A 15,402-nucleotide genomic window follows, 5' to 3' on the forward strand; every position below is an offset into this window, starting at 1 on the left:
AACAGAGAAATATACTAGCTGGTAAATCTGTAAATGTGCACAGCCTCAGATCTTTAAATCAATCAATCAAGATGAGCATCTTTGAGATGCCTTCATGAATACAGGAAATACAGAGGGTTTGTGAAACGGTGCAAACCACCGTTACACTCAAGAACAAACATCCCAGAAAACATTTTAACGAGTCGGCACAGCTCTGGAAAAAAAATCTGTGGATGAATGAAATGAATGAAAACAAGGAAAGTACGGAGAATAAGGGTCATGGCTCACGATCTGATCAAACCACTGCATCTCCAGGGTGGAGGCTTCGAGACTTTCCCAAATATTTCTGAGCCTCTAAAAAAAAAACACTGGGCCTGTGTATAAAACTGTGACCTTTAAAAACACATCATCGATTTTTTCTTGAATAAGAAATGAAAAGGCACTGAATGTTTTCATCAGTTTAATTTCACAAAGATTATTTTTTTAAACATTTCTCTGTCATATCTTAAAAAAGGGAAACATCAGTTAGTATGAAAACACTTCACAGAATTCAAACTAATGGCCTCAAGAGTTTCAGATCTCTCTCTCAGAGGACCTGTTCAGCTTATTTCCAGCTTTTATTCTGGAACTCTATCAGAGTAGCTTTGGATGATTCACATAAAATAATTCATCTTTGCATTACACTGCCCACTCAGCTCATTTTGTGTTTGAAAAACCCATGAAGCTTGGTTTCTCCTGATTGGTCAACGTCAGGGAGCCTATTGAGAGGAAGGACTAAGAATGTGTGAGGTACACTTCCTGTTAAAAAACTGGAAGTGTTTAGAGCGGCGTACAGGACTTCGGCATGTGGCATTTGGATCATTTAAAATGACATGAAAAAAGCAGAACAGGTCTCCTTTAACATCTCAGAAAAAAGAGAAATCTTTAAGGCACAGAGTCGAATACGATACTCACAACATGTCAACTTTCAGTTGTTAAGCATAAAATACTGTCGCACGCTGAGGAGGAAACGCTGTAAACGGTCACTTAAAGGCACTTTTCGTAGAAATCCTCAGCAACATTCAATGAAAAGGAGTCAGAGAGGCGCTCTGTGCATGAACGTCAGCGACTTCAAAAAGACGTTGACGTGTTGATGACGTTCTCGCGGTTACCAGGAGTGTTTAGTGTTTCATGTTGGCATCTGATTTAAGAGAAATGGTTTTGTCTTCCATCTATGAGCTGCTTTTTTAACTCATCTTTCCTGTTTTATCAGACGATCACTGCGAGTCGGTGCAAACCGAGCGTACAGGAAACGTTTTTAGTTCTTATGCTTCGATCAGCTGAAACTTTCCAACGCATCCAAAAAACGATTCCTTTGGTCACGGTCAAACAAACGTGGTCATTACAAACCATTCAGCTCCCCTCAGTACCCGAAGCCTGAATTAATCCCTAATCAGTCATTCAAGTATAACATTTTGTTTTATGTTGTTCCTTCATATCCTGTATCTTTGTGTTTTTTTATATAATATTTTATTCTAAAAGAACTTTGATGATTTTTCAAGTTTAAATAAACTAAATGTTCAGTCATCAGTTTTGAAATCACCAATATTAAACTTATTTTCTTTATTAAATTTATTCCATTACTAAACATACACATAATTGACTTAAGTATAAAATACAAAAAATAAAAATTTGTCAGATCTTCAATGACAAATGAATTATTATTTTGAAATGACTAAGCACACACTTTATTTATAAACAATAATAGTTCGTTTATTTTTTTTTTTTATTTTAAAGTTTGTAAGTCTACTGTTTATTTAGATATCTTAGCTATTTAATATTTTTGATTTAGTGTCATAATGTTCCCTTTGAGATTTTTTTATAAATAGGTTTTTCTATGTTTTTCTTTCCTGGAGGAAATGTTTTTGGGTTTTTTGTTTTTTGCCTTTACTTTTGAAATGAATTCATTTTGATTCAGTCCATCGCCTCAGTTTTATTCTTTGGCTCCTGAAATCTTTAAAAGGCTGAATAAAAAATGTGGATGAGTGTCACAGCGTAACAACCCACAGGTGTGTTGTTCATTATCGGCTGTTGGAGTGTGCTTGTTGTGTTAAAGGCAAATAATCACCTAATGGTGCACGCTGGAGTGTTTTCTTTATGAGAAGCAGCTGAAAACTATGAGAGGAATATTTGTGACTACAGTACTTTAGCTTTAGTGCAGCAGATGCAGGAGGAGTGCTGTGGTTCTGAGTGAAAGTGGGGGTACTCGGAAATGTGTGGATCTCAGCAGGCAGGTGGTGGCAGGGGTCCATCTCAGGATCCTTTCTCTTTACCTGGACACCTACAGAACAGGAGGAGGAGGAAAGGAGGTTAGATAAAGACATCACCCTGGCTGCTACAACACACACTGAATGTTTCAAATCTTCTTTTCATTACATCACAGGGGCACTGCAGTATTTAAGCTTTACTCAATGAAGACTCGTGTTTGACCTTGTTTTCTGTTGAATGCTCACATTAAATCCCTGGATGCTCAATCATCCAGGTAAGTAAATCTCCAAAAGTTGATTCTGTTCATCTGGACGTAGCTCACAGACGCTACGTCCAGATGACCAGAATCAACTTTTGGAGATTCATATGAAATATGGTCAAAGTTTCTAGTAATTACATAAAAGTATATAAAAGAAATCTCTATGAGCCAAGAACTCGGGCTTCAAACTGTCGAACATCAACATGATCAACACGACCCGCTCAAGTTCAAACTGAGCATCAGAGTGAAGAAGAAAGGGGAAGTACGTGACTCTGTGCCAGACCAGCTGGTCTGAGTATTTCTAAGAATCTGATGATCTGCTGGATTTTCCCGCACAAACATCCCACAGTCTGCCCGAGCACTGCTGCTGACCATCTCCATCCCTTTACGGCCACAGTGCTCCATCTTTAGATGGCTGCTTCCAGCGAGATCGCACACCATGTCAGAAAGATCAGACCATCTCAAAGTCGTTTCAACTACAAATGAGTTCGTTTTCTTTACATGTAACTTAGTCTCTGGGTCAGTGTACGTAAAACTAATTACAGGTAAAATAATAAGTTACAGTTACAGGTGGCTTTAACCATAAGCGTTTAAAAAACCGTCACTTATCTCCCTACAGTCGGTGTTTTTAGCGCTACCGGAAAAAATCATTTTACTGAAGGACCAACAAAATTCTTTAGCCTGTTAAAGTTTCATCGATCTAACTAAACCTGAGGACCGATTCCCCCACATGTCCGCATAAAGACAGTGATCACTTCTGAGAACTTTTATAACATTATATTATGTATAAAAATAAACAGTTTTTAAAAAAATGTAAGCTGTAAAAACCCTCAAAATATCCAAAAGTAATAAATTAGAAAAAAGATTTAAAATGTTCTTTTCCCAATTTTACCAGGTTTTCATAAATTAAAAAAAACAACTCAAAACTTATCACAAATATTTCTATATTAATATTTATGTTTAAATACAGTGTTGTTGGTTTAAACCAGCGTCTCATATTTTCCCTGCGCTCTGTTCTCTCTCTCTGACAGAGCTGGGTTACTTTATACAGAGGAGGATTTCCAGAAGACCGAACACTAATCGTTCTCCTAACTGGAGTATCGGGAGCACTGTTGGGAGAAAACTGGGAGAAAGAAGACTAAAGTCTCCATATTTGGAACAAAAGGCTGGAATATCACACCTTACCTGCCGACTCCCACAGAGGGTCAAAGACTTGTGAAGTCCAGACTTTTTTCCTCCATTGTATCTTCTAATTTCCCAGATTTTTTCCCGAAGTTTTCCGAATACTGTCAGAAATCGTCTCTCTCGAACCTGAGAGCAGACACTGTGTGTCGTTCACTATCACTGATCTTTAAATTAAGACAAACCGCACAGTTTTTAGTCCATGTCTTCATTTATATAAAACTTTTACCAAAGGAAGTATTTACAAATTCAGAGGCATTGATACAAATCAACAATCAAGTGCAAACAGATCAGAGATGAAACCAGCTCACACAGATTTCACACAAACTCAAACCAGCAGGAAGAGGAAACTAAACCCGATCCTGCAGGCAGATCTCCACCGAGGACAAACCAACCTCGGGAAACAACCGCAGCAGGATCTGATCCGAGGATGTGGTTTAAAACCGCCAGCAGGAGGCGCTGCAGAGCGTCAGCGGAGAGAAAACCTGGAAACTGACTTTGGAGTATCTGCGTTTCAGCAAAAACAATCAAATAAAATGAATATGGATTTTCATGTAATTAAAGTGATATCAGCCTGTGTCAATATCATTTTCTATATAAAATTTATTTTATGTAATTTGCAATATTTTAGTTTTTAATGTAGAGAAAATAAGGTAAAGTAAACGTAAAGAGGAACAAACAAGTTATTTTTCTGTGAATCTGTAAGATGTGACAGGATTATTTTACAGAGCAGAAGTAGATGTTTATCACTGTTTCTACCTCGAGTGAATAAAGAAGAATCAATGTTGTCTTGTTATTCTAAAAAGGTGGAAAAAGCCACTGCGAGAGAGAAAATTGGGATTCTAGTTTATATTTTCACAAGAAAACATTGAAAAAAAAAAAGATGTAAAGTTTATGATGTGATGTTTAATGAAAAATAAACATCCCATCATAATTCCTCTGATATAAATCAGCTGATATCTACATAAAGACATTTTAATGTCAGTTTGAGATTAAAATGATCATCTACAACGATCAATTCATAACATTTAATAAGTGCAGAAATGATCCTTTATTAGCCGCACAGAACTCAAAGGACTCATTTTCACTAGAAATTTATGTCATTAAGAAGAGCTTAGAACAAAAAGCTTCTTCTGGCTGAAATCTGAAGCTTCCTGCTGGGTTTCCTCTTCCTTTCGTTCACCACCACCCCAAAGATTCCCACATTAAATAAAAACAGCTTATATATTATTATGTATGATAGATATTAATTTCAGACTTCCAGAGAGAAAGTGTCAGCTGGAGGTTTTTTGTTTGCTTGTTTTACAAAAACTGAAAATAAACGTAACATTTTTTTGTCCCTTCACAGTTTGATTTTGATAATCTCACACTGGAAACAGAAAAAGAGCCTTCAATCATCATGAGAAAAAATCGGAAAAATAATTAAAGTTCATTTTTATGCTTTGGGAGATGTGGCTTCGTGTTTGTGTCTCCGCGTTTCTCCGTCGTCAGGTCAGTTTCTCGTGAAATGATGGAGCTCCTAATATTCACAGACTGTGAGCTACATTTATCCCACTTTAGGTTTAATTGAGGGTTTTTTTTCTGACACAATAAAAACATCAGAGGTTCAGTTAGTGAACTTGTATTTGAGAGTTTGTCATCTTTACACATCAGTGGTTTATGTTTAACTGTATGTGAGGAGAACTGTAACTTCTTTAGTGTAATCTGGCAACATTTTCAAGAAAAATATTCCACTGGGGAAAAAATCCTTTTTAAGTAAGAAGCTTTTACAGATCTGCTGCGAGGGACGCACAACAAATCCAAGACGTTAATGTGTGGCACTTTAACACCACACACACGAAGCCAGATTAATGTGCAGAGTGCACCTTCCCCTCAGGCAGGTTAGCATCCACAGGCCTGCCACACGTCTCATTTGGTTATACGCGTTTACTCTGACACAGCCGAGCGTGACAGAACCACGCATGCTAGCATCCGTCTCTCTTTCCCCTTTGTATCCACTTCCTGCTGCACAGAGAGAGCAATGGGGCGCTGCTGCAGCCCAAACTGGTGGTGGGTGGTGTTAACATGACTCCGCTGCCGACTCATGAGAGCAGCAACTTTCAATCATCTCCATCCATAACCACGTCCCACTGCATACATGTATAGTGTGTTGTGGAGCCTGAAACAGTTATAGTGAATAGCGCTTCATATAAGCATCAGTAACAGTTCTTGCAGTTTGTCACGAGCTGCAGTTACAAGAGCCTGAAGTGCAGACCATCTCACTTCACACGGAAACTTATGCTAAGCTGCTTAATCAACAAGATTTTAGTAGAATTTATTAGTAGATTTATATTTTCAATAATAACCTGTAAACTGCTTTAAATGAAATGTAGTTCAGTAAATGCTGTGTCTGTATAAAGACTTTAAAGATGGAGCAGCTAGCTTTCCTTCCAGCTCCTTCTTAATTTAGAGCTTTTTCTTTTCTCCACACAGATGTTTTGATGGCTAATGTAATTGGCTGATAATGGAGAGTGTTAACGGACCAATCAGTCCAATCGGGGGCTCAAACAGGCCAGCGTGAAGAGACGGGGTTACGTCAAGTGCTGGCAGGATTTAAATAAACAACAACAGAGGCAAACTGCTGCACGGCGACGGTGGTGGATGTGAGGAAAAACAAAACTTGCTGTAATCACAGAATCTTAACCTGCTGCAGAGATCAGGAGACCAAAACGACTCAACCTCTCCTCCCAAAGCTGAACGACGTAAACACCGAGACGCAGCTCAGACACACACACGAAGATAAAAATCCACAACCGCCTCGACATGATCGAGACAAACAGGAGCAGAAAAAACATTCAGGACGCCACCGCAGGACGCCTACTTCAACAAGACGCCTGCGGCAGGACATTTTGGCGAAAACAAACAAACATCACGTTATGATCGTAGTTTAAAGGTGCTCCAATCAACGAGCACATTCCCCGCCGACACGGGAGCTGCAGATAAAGCAAAGCCTCCCGGACAGTCCCGTAACTGTACACCGCAAACTTTACACCAACACAGTCGTATGGCTTCTGTACAGATGAGGAGAAAAGGCACCAACACAAACAGTCCCTCAGCGGAGACGCACCCGGAGGAGCAACGATTTACCCCGGAGGTTTTCACTGTGCAGCCGAGAAAAGTAAAGGGCGGTAATTTGTGCAATTTGGGAATTAAAGACAAAAAAGGAAGCATGTTTTAACAAAAGCAGAGAGTTATTTAGGGTTTTAGTCTTCATTACTATGATTTCTCCACATATTTAGCTTTTTTTAGTCAACACACGATAACAAATGAGCCAAAAGTTCAAATGACTTTAGTTCATTTCTGATTATTGCAGAAAAATAAAATAAGACTAAATAACTTTCAAAACGTTGAATTTTTAATGTACCTTTTGATTGAATTTAATTAAATGTTGTAGTTTTGTCTTCCTTGCATTTCATAATGACACTTTTATCACTTTATCTTTCTAAATTTTAACTTTCCGATTCTGCTTCCATTTCTGTGACTTTTATTTACAAATGCTGCGTTTTTATTTTAAATTGTTGTGATTTTCACTGAACTTCCTTTAGGTTAAAAATGTGTATTGAATTTTAAAAGTTCTTACATCACTTCAAGCTACTTTGTACATTTTGTATACAAACATGTAAATTACTTATTCAAAGTTACACTTCGGGCTCCCATAGAAACCGTCCCTTTTTCCTGTTTTAAGGTGGAATTTAAATGTACGGGGGCTGCACAGTGAAAACTTCCCATCAGACTACGGTTGCCGTTGTCCTCCACCAGCAACAACAATAATCAACATATGAACGATATTCAGCGTAAGGCGATTCTCTTTTCATTTACTAAAGAGTTTTAAGGCAGAGCTGGCGAGACGCCGCGGAGGAGAAAACAGACTGAGGGTGGTGAGGGTTTCTGACACTCTGCGGCTCCTTCCTCATCCTCCTCCTTCTCTTCCTCTTGCTGCCGTTGTGCTTTGAGCAGTTAGGTTGTGATGTGGACAGCAGAGGGAGGAGACACGCCTCCCTGAGCTCTGAGGAGGAGAGAGGAGAGATTAGTGATTAGGAGGAAAAAGCAGGATAGAAGAGAGGGAGAGAGGGGTAAAAACCCAAACCTTCCTCACCCTCTCATCCTCCAAAAAGGAGGACGATACAGGAGGGAGCAGCTCTCCTCTGCATCACAATGCATGTGGTTTAGTTTTTAGGTCTGAGGAGGCCATCTTCTCCTCCTTTACATTACTGGAGGAGGAGAAAGGAAGCAAGGAGGTCTGTGTTTTTTGTTCAGGGGTGCAGAGAAAGGAGAAGGAAGGGGGAGAAGAAAGCGCAGTATCCTATAGTCCAGATGAGGCGAGGAGGTTAGGAGGTGAAGGAAAGAAGGAGGCCAGGAGGGAAGGCTGAGCTCAGGAGGAGGTGTGGAAAAGGCGAGCAGGACGTCAGGAGGAGGATGACTCGGGAGGCCATCAGAGGGGTGAGGAAGCAGGTGAGCGAGCAGCAGATGAACCTCTTTCTTTCTGATAGATGCCCAGTTTGACCTTTGACCCCGCCAAGAGCACACAGGAAGTGAGATGCCCGAAAGAGAGAGAGCAGAGAGAAACAGGAATCACTTCACCAGCACTGACTTTGGCAGAAACGCCTCCATCTCTGCGTCTATGTCCGTCTTCTCGGACGTGGAAGATGAGGAGGAGGAGGAGCTTGCGGACGCCGAGCCGGCAGGCGCTTTGGGGAGGCTGTACATGTAGACTGCACCGATGACAAGCCCCGCCCCTGCAGTGAAGAGTACGTCCACATGGAAGCCGAACAGGTAGATGGACGTCACCGTGGAGACGATGATGGAGAAGGAGGTGGCGAAGCCCTTGAGGATGTTGTCGGCGTACTTCACCACCAGGGCCACCAGCAGCCCACCGAACGCCTGGTTGAAGATGACGCACCACACCATGCTGGTGTACCCAAACAGGAAGCCACGCTCGGCAACGGCGGCGCCATCATTCCACCACAGTCCCAGCAGGCCGAGCACCATGCCGAAGATTCCCAGCTGCACATTCCTCACCCACACGGAGGCGGAGCTGCCCTTCAAGATCTTCTCAAAGTATACGCCGGCAAATCCCGACGACAAGCAGCTGATCACCACGGCAACCAAGCCCACGGTGTAGTTCTGAGTGGAGGTGTCCTTCACCGACGCCTCTTTGTTGCCCTCCTGCTGCACCTGCAGAGAGATGATCAATGCGTCAGCGTTCGAGCCGGGCTTCATGTTTACGGGGAACATCGTCCCTGAAAGGTTCCCACACGATTACGACTGAAGAGCTTAACTACGCCCATCCCTGTTTATTCACCTCCCACCGCATTTTTCTGCCCCCTCTGCCACCTCACCTACGCCACAAACGCAGCAGCTCATTTCAGCATTAAAAGTTGGAGCCACAGAAACCGCAGAGACGCTTACTCTTAAACCTCTCTGTGAACTGTGGCTACACAAAGCAGCCGCCTGATTTGTTAACTTAAATTTCAGGGCTTCTGGGGAACGGCAGGTGGTGGTAGCTCACCTGCACGATGGCGACGCCGGCAAACAGCAGCAGCAGAGAAATCCACTGAACTCTGGACAGAGACTTCCTGAGCATGAGCACGCTGAACAGAGCCGTGGTGAGGATCTTCAGCTGGTAGGTCACCTGAGGGACGGAAAGGAAGTCACCATTTAACTGTGTTTAATCGAATGTACACAGATCTGAAGCATTTATTAAATCTCAGTGTCTGTAAGTCTGTGCATTAAAAGTTTTACAAGTTATTAAAGAACTTGGCAGCTCAAGATAATAATGTGTAAAGAAAATTGCTCCTAAAATATCTGAAAAATGCCAAAAATATGAACAGTATAAAATAAAATTAGTATTAGAAGTTTCATTCCTGTTGAAATATTGATTATGTCCTACTAGAATCAAATGACAGAACAGATCCAGAACACCGTTATTGGTTTGATTAAACCTTTCAGTTTATAAAAAGATGCCAAATGTTTCGGTCAATCGACAAACCCGTTAATCACCCGGCTGTTTCGATAAGAACAGACATGCAGAGACGAGGCGGGTTCGAGCGCCTTCTCTGTGAACGCGGTCTGACCTGGAAGGTGGCGGCCGGCAGGTTGGAGATGGCCACGTACTGCAGGTTGTTCTGCAGAGTGTAGATGAGAGAAGGAACGGCGAGCTTCAGAGTGTCTTTGTACTGAACCACGATGACGTCGATCAGGAAGTACACCGTCTCCTTCACGTTTACTGCAGAGAGAAAGGGGCGGAGCTAAAGGCTGGTTTTGTGCCTGCTGATCTTTGATCGTAGCCTCCAAAGCAGCTCAGGTCTATGATGACAGCAATAAAAAGTAAGCCATGCTCGAGTAAGTAGCCCAAAATTGAGGGATGGGGTGCTGCCCCCTAGTGTTAGGAGGCTGCTTTGCATCTTATACCCAAACTGGGGTTAAACATAATGAAATGTAAATAATTGCCCTTGTTAGTTTTAAATAGAAATACTAGTTTTTTGGAGTATTTATTTAGCATGAATAATTAGAACACGAGGAAGCTGCTGCTTTGCTGGTCAGGGCTGTTTTAACTCCACCCAAATCAAATCACTATTTGAATTTAAAGCCGTCCCTCCCTGCTACAAGCAAAGAATATTCCTGTAATTAACCAAGTAACTCATTTTCATATCATCTCCTAAAATAAATTAATTCTTTTGTCTATCAAACACTGCAAAGAGAAGCTCGGCATGTACAGTTCAGGAATAAAATGTCTTAAGTTCCTTAAGATGATTAATCAATTATATCTTTTTAAGTATTTTTGATCAGTTAATCAATTGATGCAGTTTTTTCAAACAAGAACAGCTACAAAAGCCTGCGAGGCTACAACTAACTCTTCTAACTCCACAGCCAAGAAAGCAGCTCAGTAGGATTTACTCACGTCTCTTCTGCAGTAGGATGATGACCAGACACGTCAGGACCTTCAGGACCTCCGCCATCACCACGGCCGACGTGGTGAAGAAGCGGTCGCCTGGCAACGTGCGGACGTACCGGATGCTGAGGATGAGCGATGCATTCTGGACCACGAGCACAGCCAGGCTGATGTACTTCAACCGTCTGTTAACTACAGGACAAGAGCTCACCATAAGGCTCACCACAGTTTTCATACGAGGAAGAGATTTTACAAAAGAGCAGCAAAGTTTAGGTGCTCCGCTTTAGGATGACGTGACTGCATCAGGGGTATTTTGTGGGCCACAAAGAAACCAAACAGAACTTGAGTGGACCGAACAAATGAAATGAACTAATAAACCATTAAAAAAAAATAAGCGTGGTAATAAGCAGGCCTAACACGATGCATGTTTAGCATCCACAGGCCACGATGCGGCTGACTGATTGGCTTACCATTAATGGAAAATTAAACCTCAGTGCAAAGTTTTTAATCCATCAGTAATACACTCACTTGATTCTCAGGAGCAGCTTTCTTATCTTTTACTTCCATCTGAAAGCAACTTTAACACTGTACTGTAGGGGTGTCAAACATGCAGCATGGGGGCCAAAACCGGCCCATCGAATGGTCCAATGCGTTCCGTTAGATGGCCATGGGAAAGAGCCGAGGAGGAAGGCAGCATCACCTTCACCTTGTTGAGGGACACTGAAGGAAAGTGGTGGTGTTGGTGGTGCAGGACTCGACAGTGTGAGCTTTCACTCATGTCTGCACGCCAAGCAGGCTTCGTTACCAAGAGCACAGGTTTTTTTTTTATTAAGCACAGGTTGCTAATACCCCTGTTTACATTCATACCTGACTTAATTCTTCATGGCATAGACTCAACAAGAGCATCACACAGCTGTTTGCTTTTCTGTGTATGCAGTAATGAATATGTCAGCTTCATGCAGACCAGTAAAACCACAGGGGCCCAGTGGGAACATACGTCTGTTGTGGAAGTATGGAACAGTAGACCAGTTTTTCCTCCTTGGAACTTCTTCTGGTGGCTGTTTGCATGCTGTGTCTATTTCTTGTCCTAATGTATGTGAAGCCACTCAGGTGTGCCAAAGGTGTGACGTTTGTCAACATTTTTAAACAATTCGGAGCCGTTTATCAGCTAGAACGGGTTCTCTGCTATTCCAAGGGTGTGTCTGGAAGTTTCTACCTGAGTGCACCTGGCTCTGAGGTCTCCGTGGCTGGCCCGGCCTGCGAGGCCATGCACGCACACACACACACGCGCACACGCACACACTAAGGGGGAGGGGGGTGAGCACAATGGAGTGCGTGTTCTCTGCAGAGGAATAGCCCCGTGTGTGTGTGAGTGTTTAAACCACAAACTCCGCTGGGCTCAAAGTCCACGTCACCAGCCGTGGCTCACTAACACACCTTCACACTGCACCTTGATCATGGCAGTGTGTTAGCGTTAGCAGCCAGGCAAGAGCCCATTAACAGACACGGACTAGTTAGCTGCTGAGTTAGCCGCTACCTGCTGAGGCTGCTGTTTTTCACTCGTTTAAAATCACCTAAAGTTTTATTTAATAAACACCTGACTATCGGCATTAGCTAGCTAGCACACAGTTTAATCTTTCTGGTTAACTAGTTTCAAGTCGTCGTTAAGTCTGTTTACTCTGGTTGGCTTAGCAGGTAGTTAGCTTGCTTCCACCACTCTGCTAAAACAGACCGAGAAACTTTATTATATTTAATTTATGTTAAGTTCAATTTCATTGTTTTAAACTCTCCATCCCTCCGAGTCTTATTCACCCACTGACCCAGGCTCGGAGCCGTGAGGGCCGTGTGAAGTTATCCCAGCTCTCGGCTCTCCCTCCGAGGACTGCTCACCTTCACTCTGACCGCGGGTCGCTGTCTTCTCCTCTCCCGTCTTGCTGAGGTCCCCCACGGCCATGCTGCGCTCCCTGTGCTGCCCTGCGAACCGAGCCCTTACACCGCTGCCTGCTCGGCTAACACTCCGTTAGCCCACCAGCTAGCCCCGCTCTCAGTTTAGACCCCACCGGAGCTCCCGTTCCGCGACGTACTGCGCGGCCTAAAGCGCCGGGGCCGTCCGATAAATACTGGGCTGGAGGAGAGAGGAGGCTGCGGAGGAACAACCGGAGGACCCACCGGGATCATCAGGAGGAGAAAAATACTTCGTGTAATATGTGAGGTGTCCAGGAACTGAAGAGACTACAGCTGCAGAGACAGGAGCGGCGAGCAGGAGGTCTCACGCTGTGGGAGAAAACGGGGCGCAGGAAGGGAGGACCACAAACTGCCCGACACCAGGAGCTCCAGAGAAACTGTCAGAGTGAGACATCCTTCTCTCCTCCTCTACCAACAGACGAACAATCCTCCAGGTTTAGCAGGGAGCATTCCTATTGGCTGCTGGTGGGACCTCGCCTGTCAGATGGTTTGAGTGTTCAGCGCCACCTCCTGGTCAAACATGGAGGAGACGTTTATCCAATGAACGAACACACATACGGGTAAATATTACCTTTATGAACTGCAGTCTGCTGTTTTAGATTTTAATTCACAGTATGATTTTTAAAATAAAAAAAAATGACTTTATTTATTTAATACGAAACCGAATCAAATCAGATAAGAAGATTAGATTAGATTAGATTAGATTAGATGAAACTTTATTAATCCCTCGGGTGGGTTCCTCCGGGAAATTCAGTTTCCAGTAGCAAAGCACCGAAAGAAGTTGCATGTTACAGATACATTAAGGGGAATGAGAGTAAGGATATAAGCATAAATACACCATATATACACATATATAGATACAGAATATACAATATGGATAAATAGGATTGCTCATTTGAGTGAGTATATTGCACAGTGATTATTGCACAGTCAAATATAAGAAAAAAGACAAAACAAAAACAAATATTGCAAATATTGCACAGTGTAGAAAAGCACCTACAGCTCAGTTGTTCCCGCCCTCCCTTGTCCCCCTGTTTCTCCTCCCTCTCCCCTCCAGTGAGGAGTTAAACAGTCTGATGGCGTGTGGGACAAAGGAGTTTTTAAGTCTGTTGGTTTTTGACTTTGGGAGAAGCAGCCTGTCGCTGAATAGGCTCCTCTGATTGTTTAATTCTGCTGGTACTCCAACAAAAACATCATGTTTGATTAATTCTTCATGTTTTCTTTGTATCTGCTTCCTGTACCTTCAAACTGAGCATCAGAATGAGTAACACTGGTGATTCAACTGACTTTGAATGTGGCATAGTTGCCAGATGGGCTACTGCTGAGATTTTACCGCACACCCATTTCCAGGGTTTATAGAAAAGAAAATATCCAGGTGAAACGACTCATTGATGTCAGAGGTCAGAGGGGAAAGGCCAGACTGCTTTGAGGTGAAGGCAAAAGTAGCTCAAATAACTACTTGTTACAAGCATGGTATGCAGAAGAGCATCTGTGAGGGTAGAGCACGGTGAACCTTGAAGTGCACGAGCTACAGCAGCTCTATTGTTGCTGTATTGTTTAGATGTTAGAGTCAGAATTTGGCCTAAACTGCATGAAAGCATCTATCCTGCTTTGTATCAGTGCGTCAGGCTGCTGGTGATGTAATGGTGTGGGAGATATTTTCTTGGCACTCTTTGGTCACGTAGGCCCAGCTGACCATTGTTTGCCTACCTGAGTAGTGACCACACTGTATCTGTCCTCTGATTGGTCCGTCAGGCAGGATAACACACTGTCATGAAGCTCAAATCATCTGAACATGACGATGAGTTCACTGTAACGAAACGGCCTCCACCGGCAGCAGATCTCAGTCCAACACAGCATCTTTGGGTTGTGGTGAAACAGGAGATTGTGCAGCTGACATATCCATGATTGCTTTTCATAATTATTCGATTTTTAATTACAATCAATCAATTTTAATTGATTTCATTGTAATCACGCACTGTTTTTACTTACATGGATTTGATTTTCTACATTAAAATGTAAAGTTTTATCTTTAATGTTAATCATTTCATTTTATTTTGGACGTTTTTGATTTGATAATTTAAAATTTTCCCTCTCAGTTTTAATTCAGTAAATCCCAAATTTTGAATTTTCCTCTTATTAATTTAAATTTGTATTCAACAATTATATCATTAATAACTTTGTCTCAAAGGTTCTTACAGTTGCACTTGAGTTTGTTGACATTTCTGTCACTACAGTTACTAAGTGACTAAAAAAATACTTGTTATCATTTTTATGTCATATTTGTGACATATACCTATATTCATTGTTTTATATTTCATGTTTCTCTTTGTAAAAGTAGTTTTTCCTGCTGGATTGTTGTACAGTACATACTTAAAGTAATGCAGTAAAGCACCTCATGTGCATTTCAGTAACTCTTCTTGATTGCATGTTGTGCAGCGAGGCAGCATTTCCAGTTTTAACAAGTCACCAATCAAGCGCTTCAAGCTTCAAACCAGTTTCTTCTGAAGCTTCACCTCGGGGCTTCTTTGGCAGGTCGAGGAAAACCACTTCACCTCCCACAGCACTCACAGACACTGATCTCTGCTCTTAGACACAAGACTAAGGTGACATAACCTCACAGTCCTCCTGAGCTAATAGGAGTGTTTAATATAAACAACGACATTTAACTGCTTAGTTTTGGTGCAGCAGCTTATTACATGAAAAAGCAAATTAAAAGCACTGCTCAGACACAGACTCTGTGCTCACAGCCCAGCGTCGTGCAGCTTGTTTGGAGTTGACATAAGAGCTACGAGGTCCAGCTCTAGGACTGCGTTGTCTTCACAGGTGAGAGCAGGTT

The 15,402-nt window shown here is 42.3% G+C and overlaps 1 protein-coding gene across 3 annotated transcripts; it reads right to left on the reverse strand.

The window, feature by feature from the left end:
• Positions 1-1,871: 1,871 nt before the first annotated feature.
• slc35a2 (solute carrier family 35 member 2) lies at positions 1,872-12,970 on the reverse strand. Of its 3 annotated transcripts, none has more exons than XM_042224449.1 (6): positions 12,489-12,970; positions 10,608-10,790; positions 9,781-9,932; positions 9,216-9,338; positions 8,298-8,881; positions 1,872-2,299 (listed from the first exon to the last, which is right to left on the reverse strand). In XM_042224449.1, exons 1-6 carry the CDS (start codon positions 12,550-12,552, stop codon positions 2,272-2,274), a joined length of 1,134 nt encoding a protein of 377 aa, XP_042080383.1. In that variant the 5' UTR covers positions 12,553-12,970; the 3' UTR covers positions 1,872-2,271. The 3 variants fall into 3 exon arrangements, 2 of the variants coding, with proteins under 2 accessions (XP_042080383.1, XP_005931205.1); XR_006054803.1 differs by lacking the exon at positions 1,872-2,299 and adding an exon at positions 3,860-7,712 and having other exon boundaries at positions 7,803-8,881; XM_005931143.3 differs by lacking the exon at positions 1,872-2,299 and adding an exon at positions 3,860-7,712 and having other exon boundaries at positions 12,489-12,968.
• Positions 12,971-15,402: the final 2,432 nt, after the last annotated feature.

The sequence above is a fragment of the Haplochromis burtoni genome, unplaced genomic scaffold (genome assembly GCF_018398535.1).
Source record: "Haplochromis burtoni strain Fernald_Lab_line unplaced genomic scaffold, NCSU_Asbu1 Contig_138, whole genome shotgun sequence".
NCBI lineage: Eukaryota > Metazoa > Chordata > Actinopteri > Cichliformes > Cichlidae > Haplochromis > Haplochromis burtoni.

What these genes read in the sequence shown, in the direction of transcription:
- slc35a2 (XM_005931143.3), bottom strand. Translation starts at nt 12,552, where the DNA reads ATGGCCGTGGGGGACCTCAGCAAGACGGGAGAGGAGAAGACAGCGACC. An exon ending in GACCCGCGGTCAGAGTGAAG is followed by an intron (nt 10,791 to 12,488) that starts GTGAGCAGTCCT and finishes CTTGTCCTGTAG; the next exon opens with TTAACAGACGGTTGAAGTAC. An exon ending in ATGGAGGCGTTTCTGCCAAA is followed by an intron (nt 7,713 to 8,297) that starts GTCAGTGCTGGT and finishes TCTCCTCCTCAG; the next exon opens with AGCTCAGGGAGGCGTGTCTC.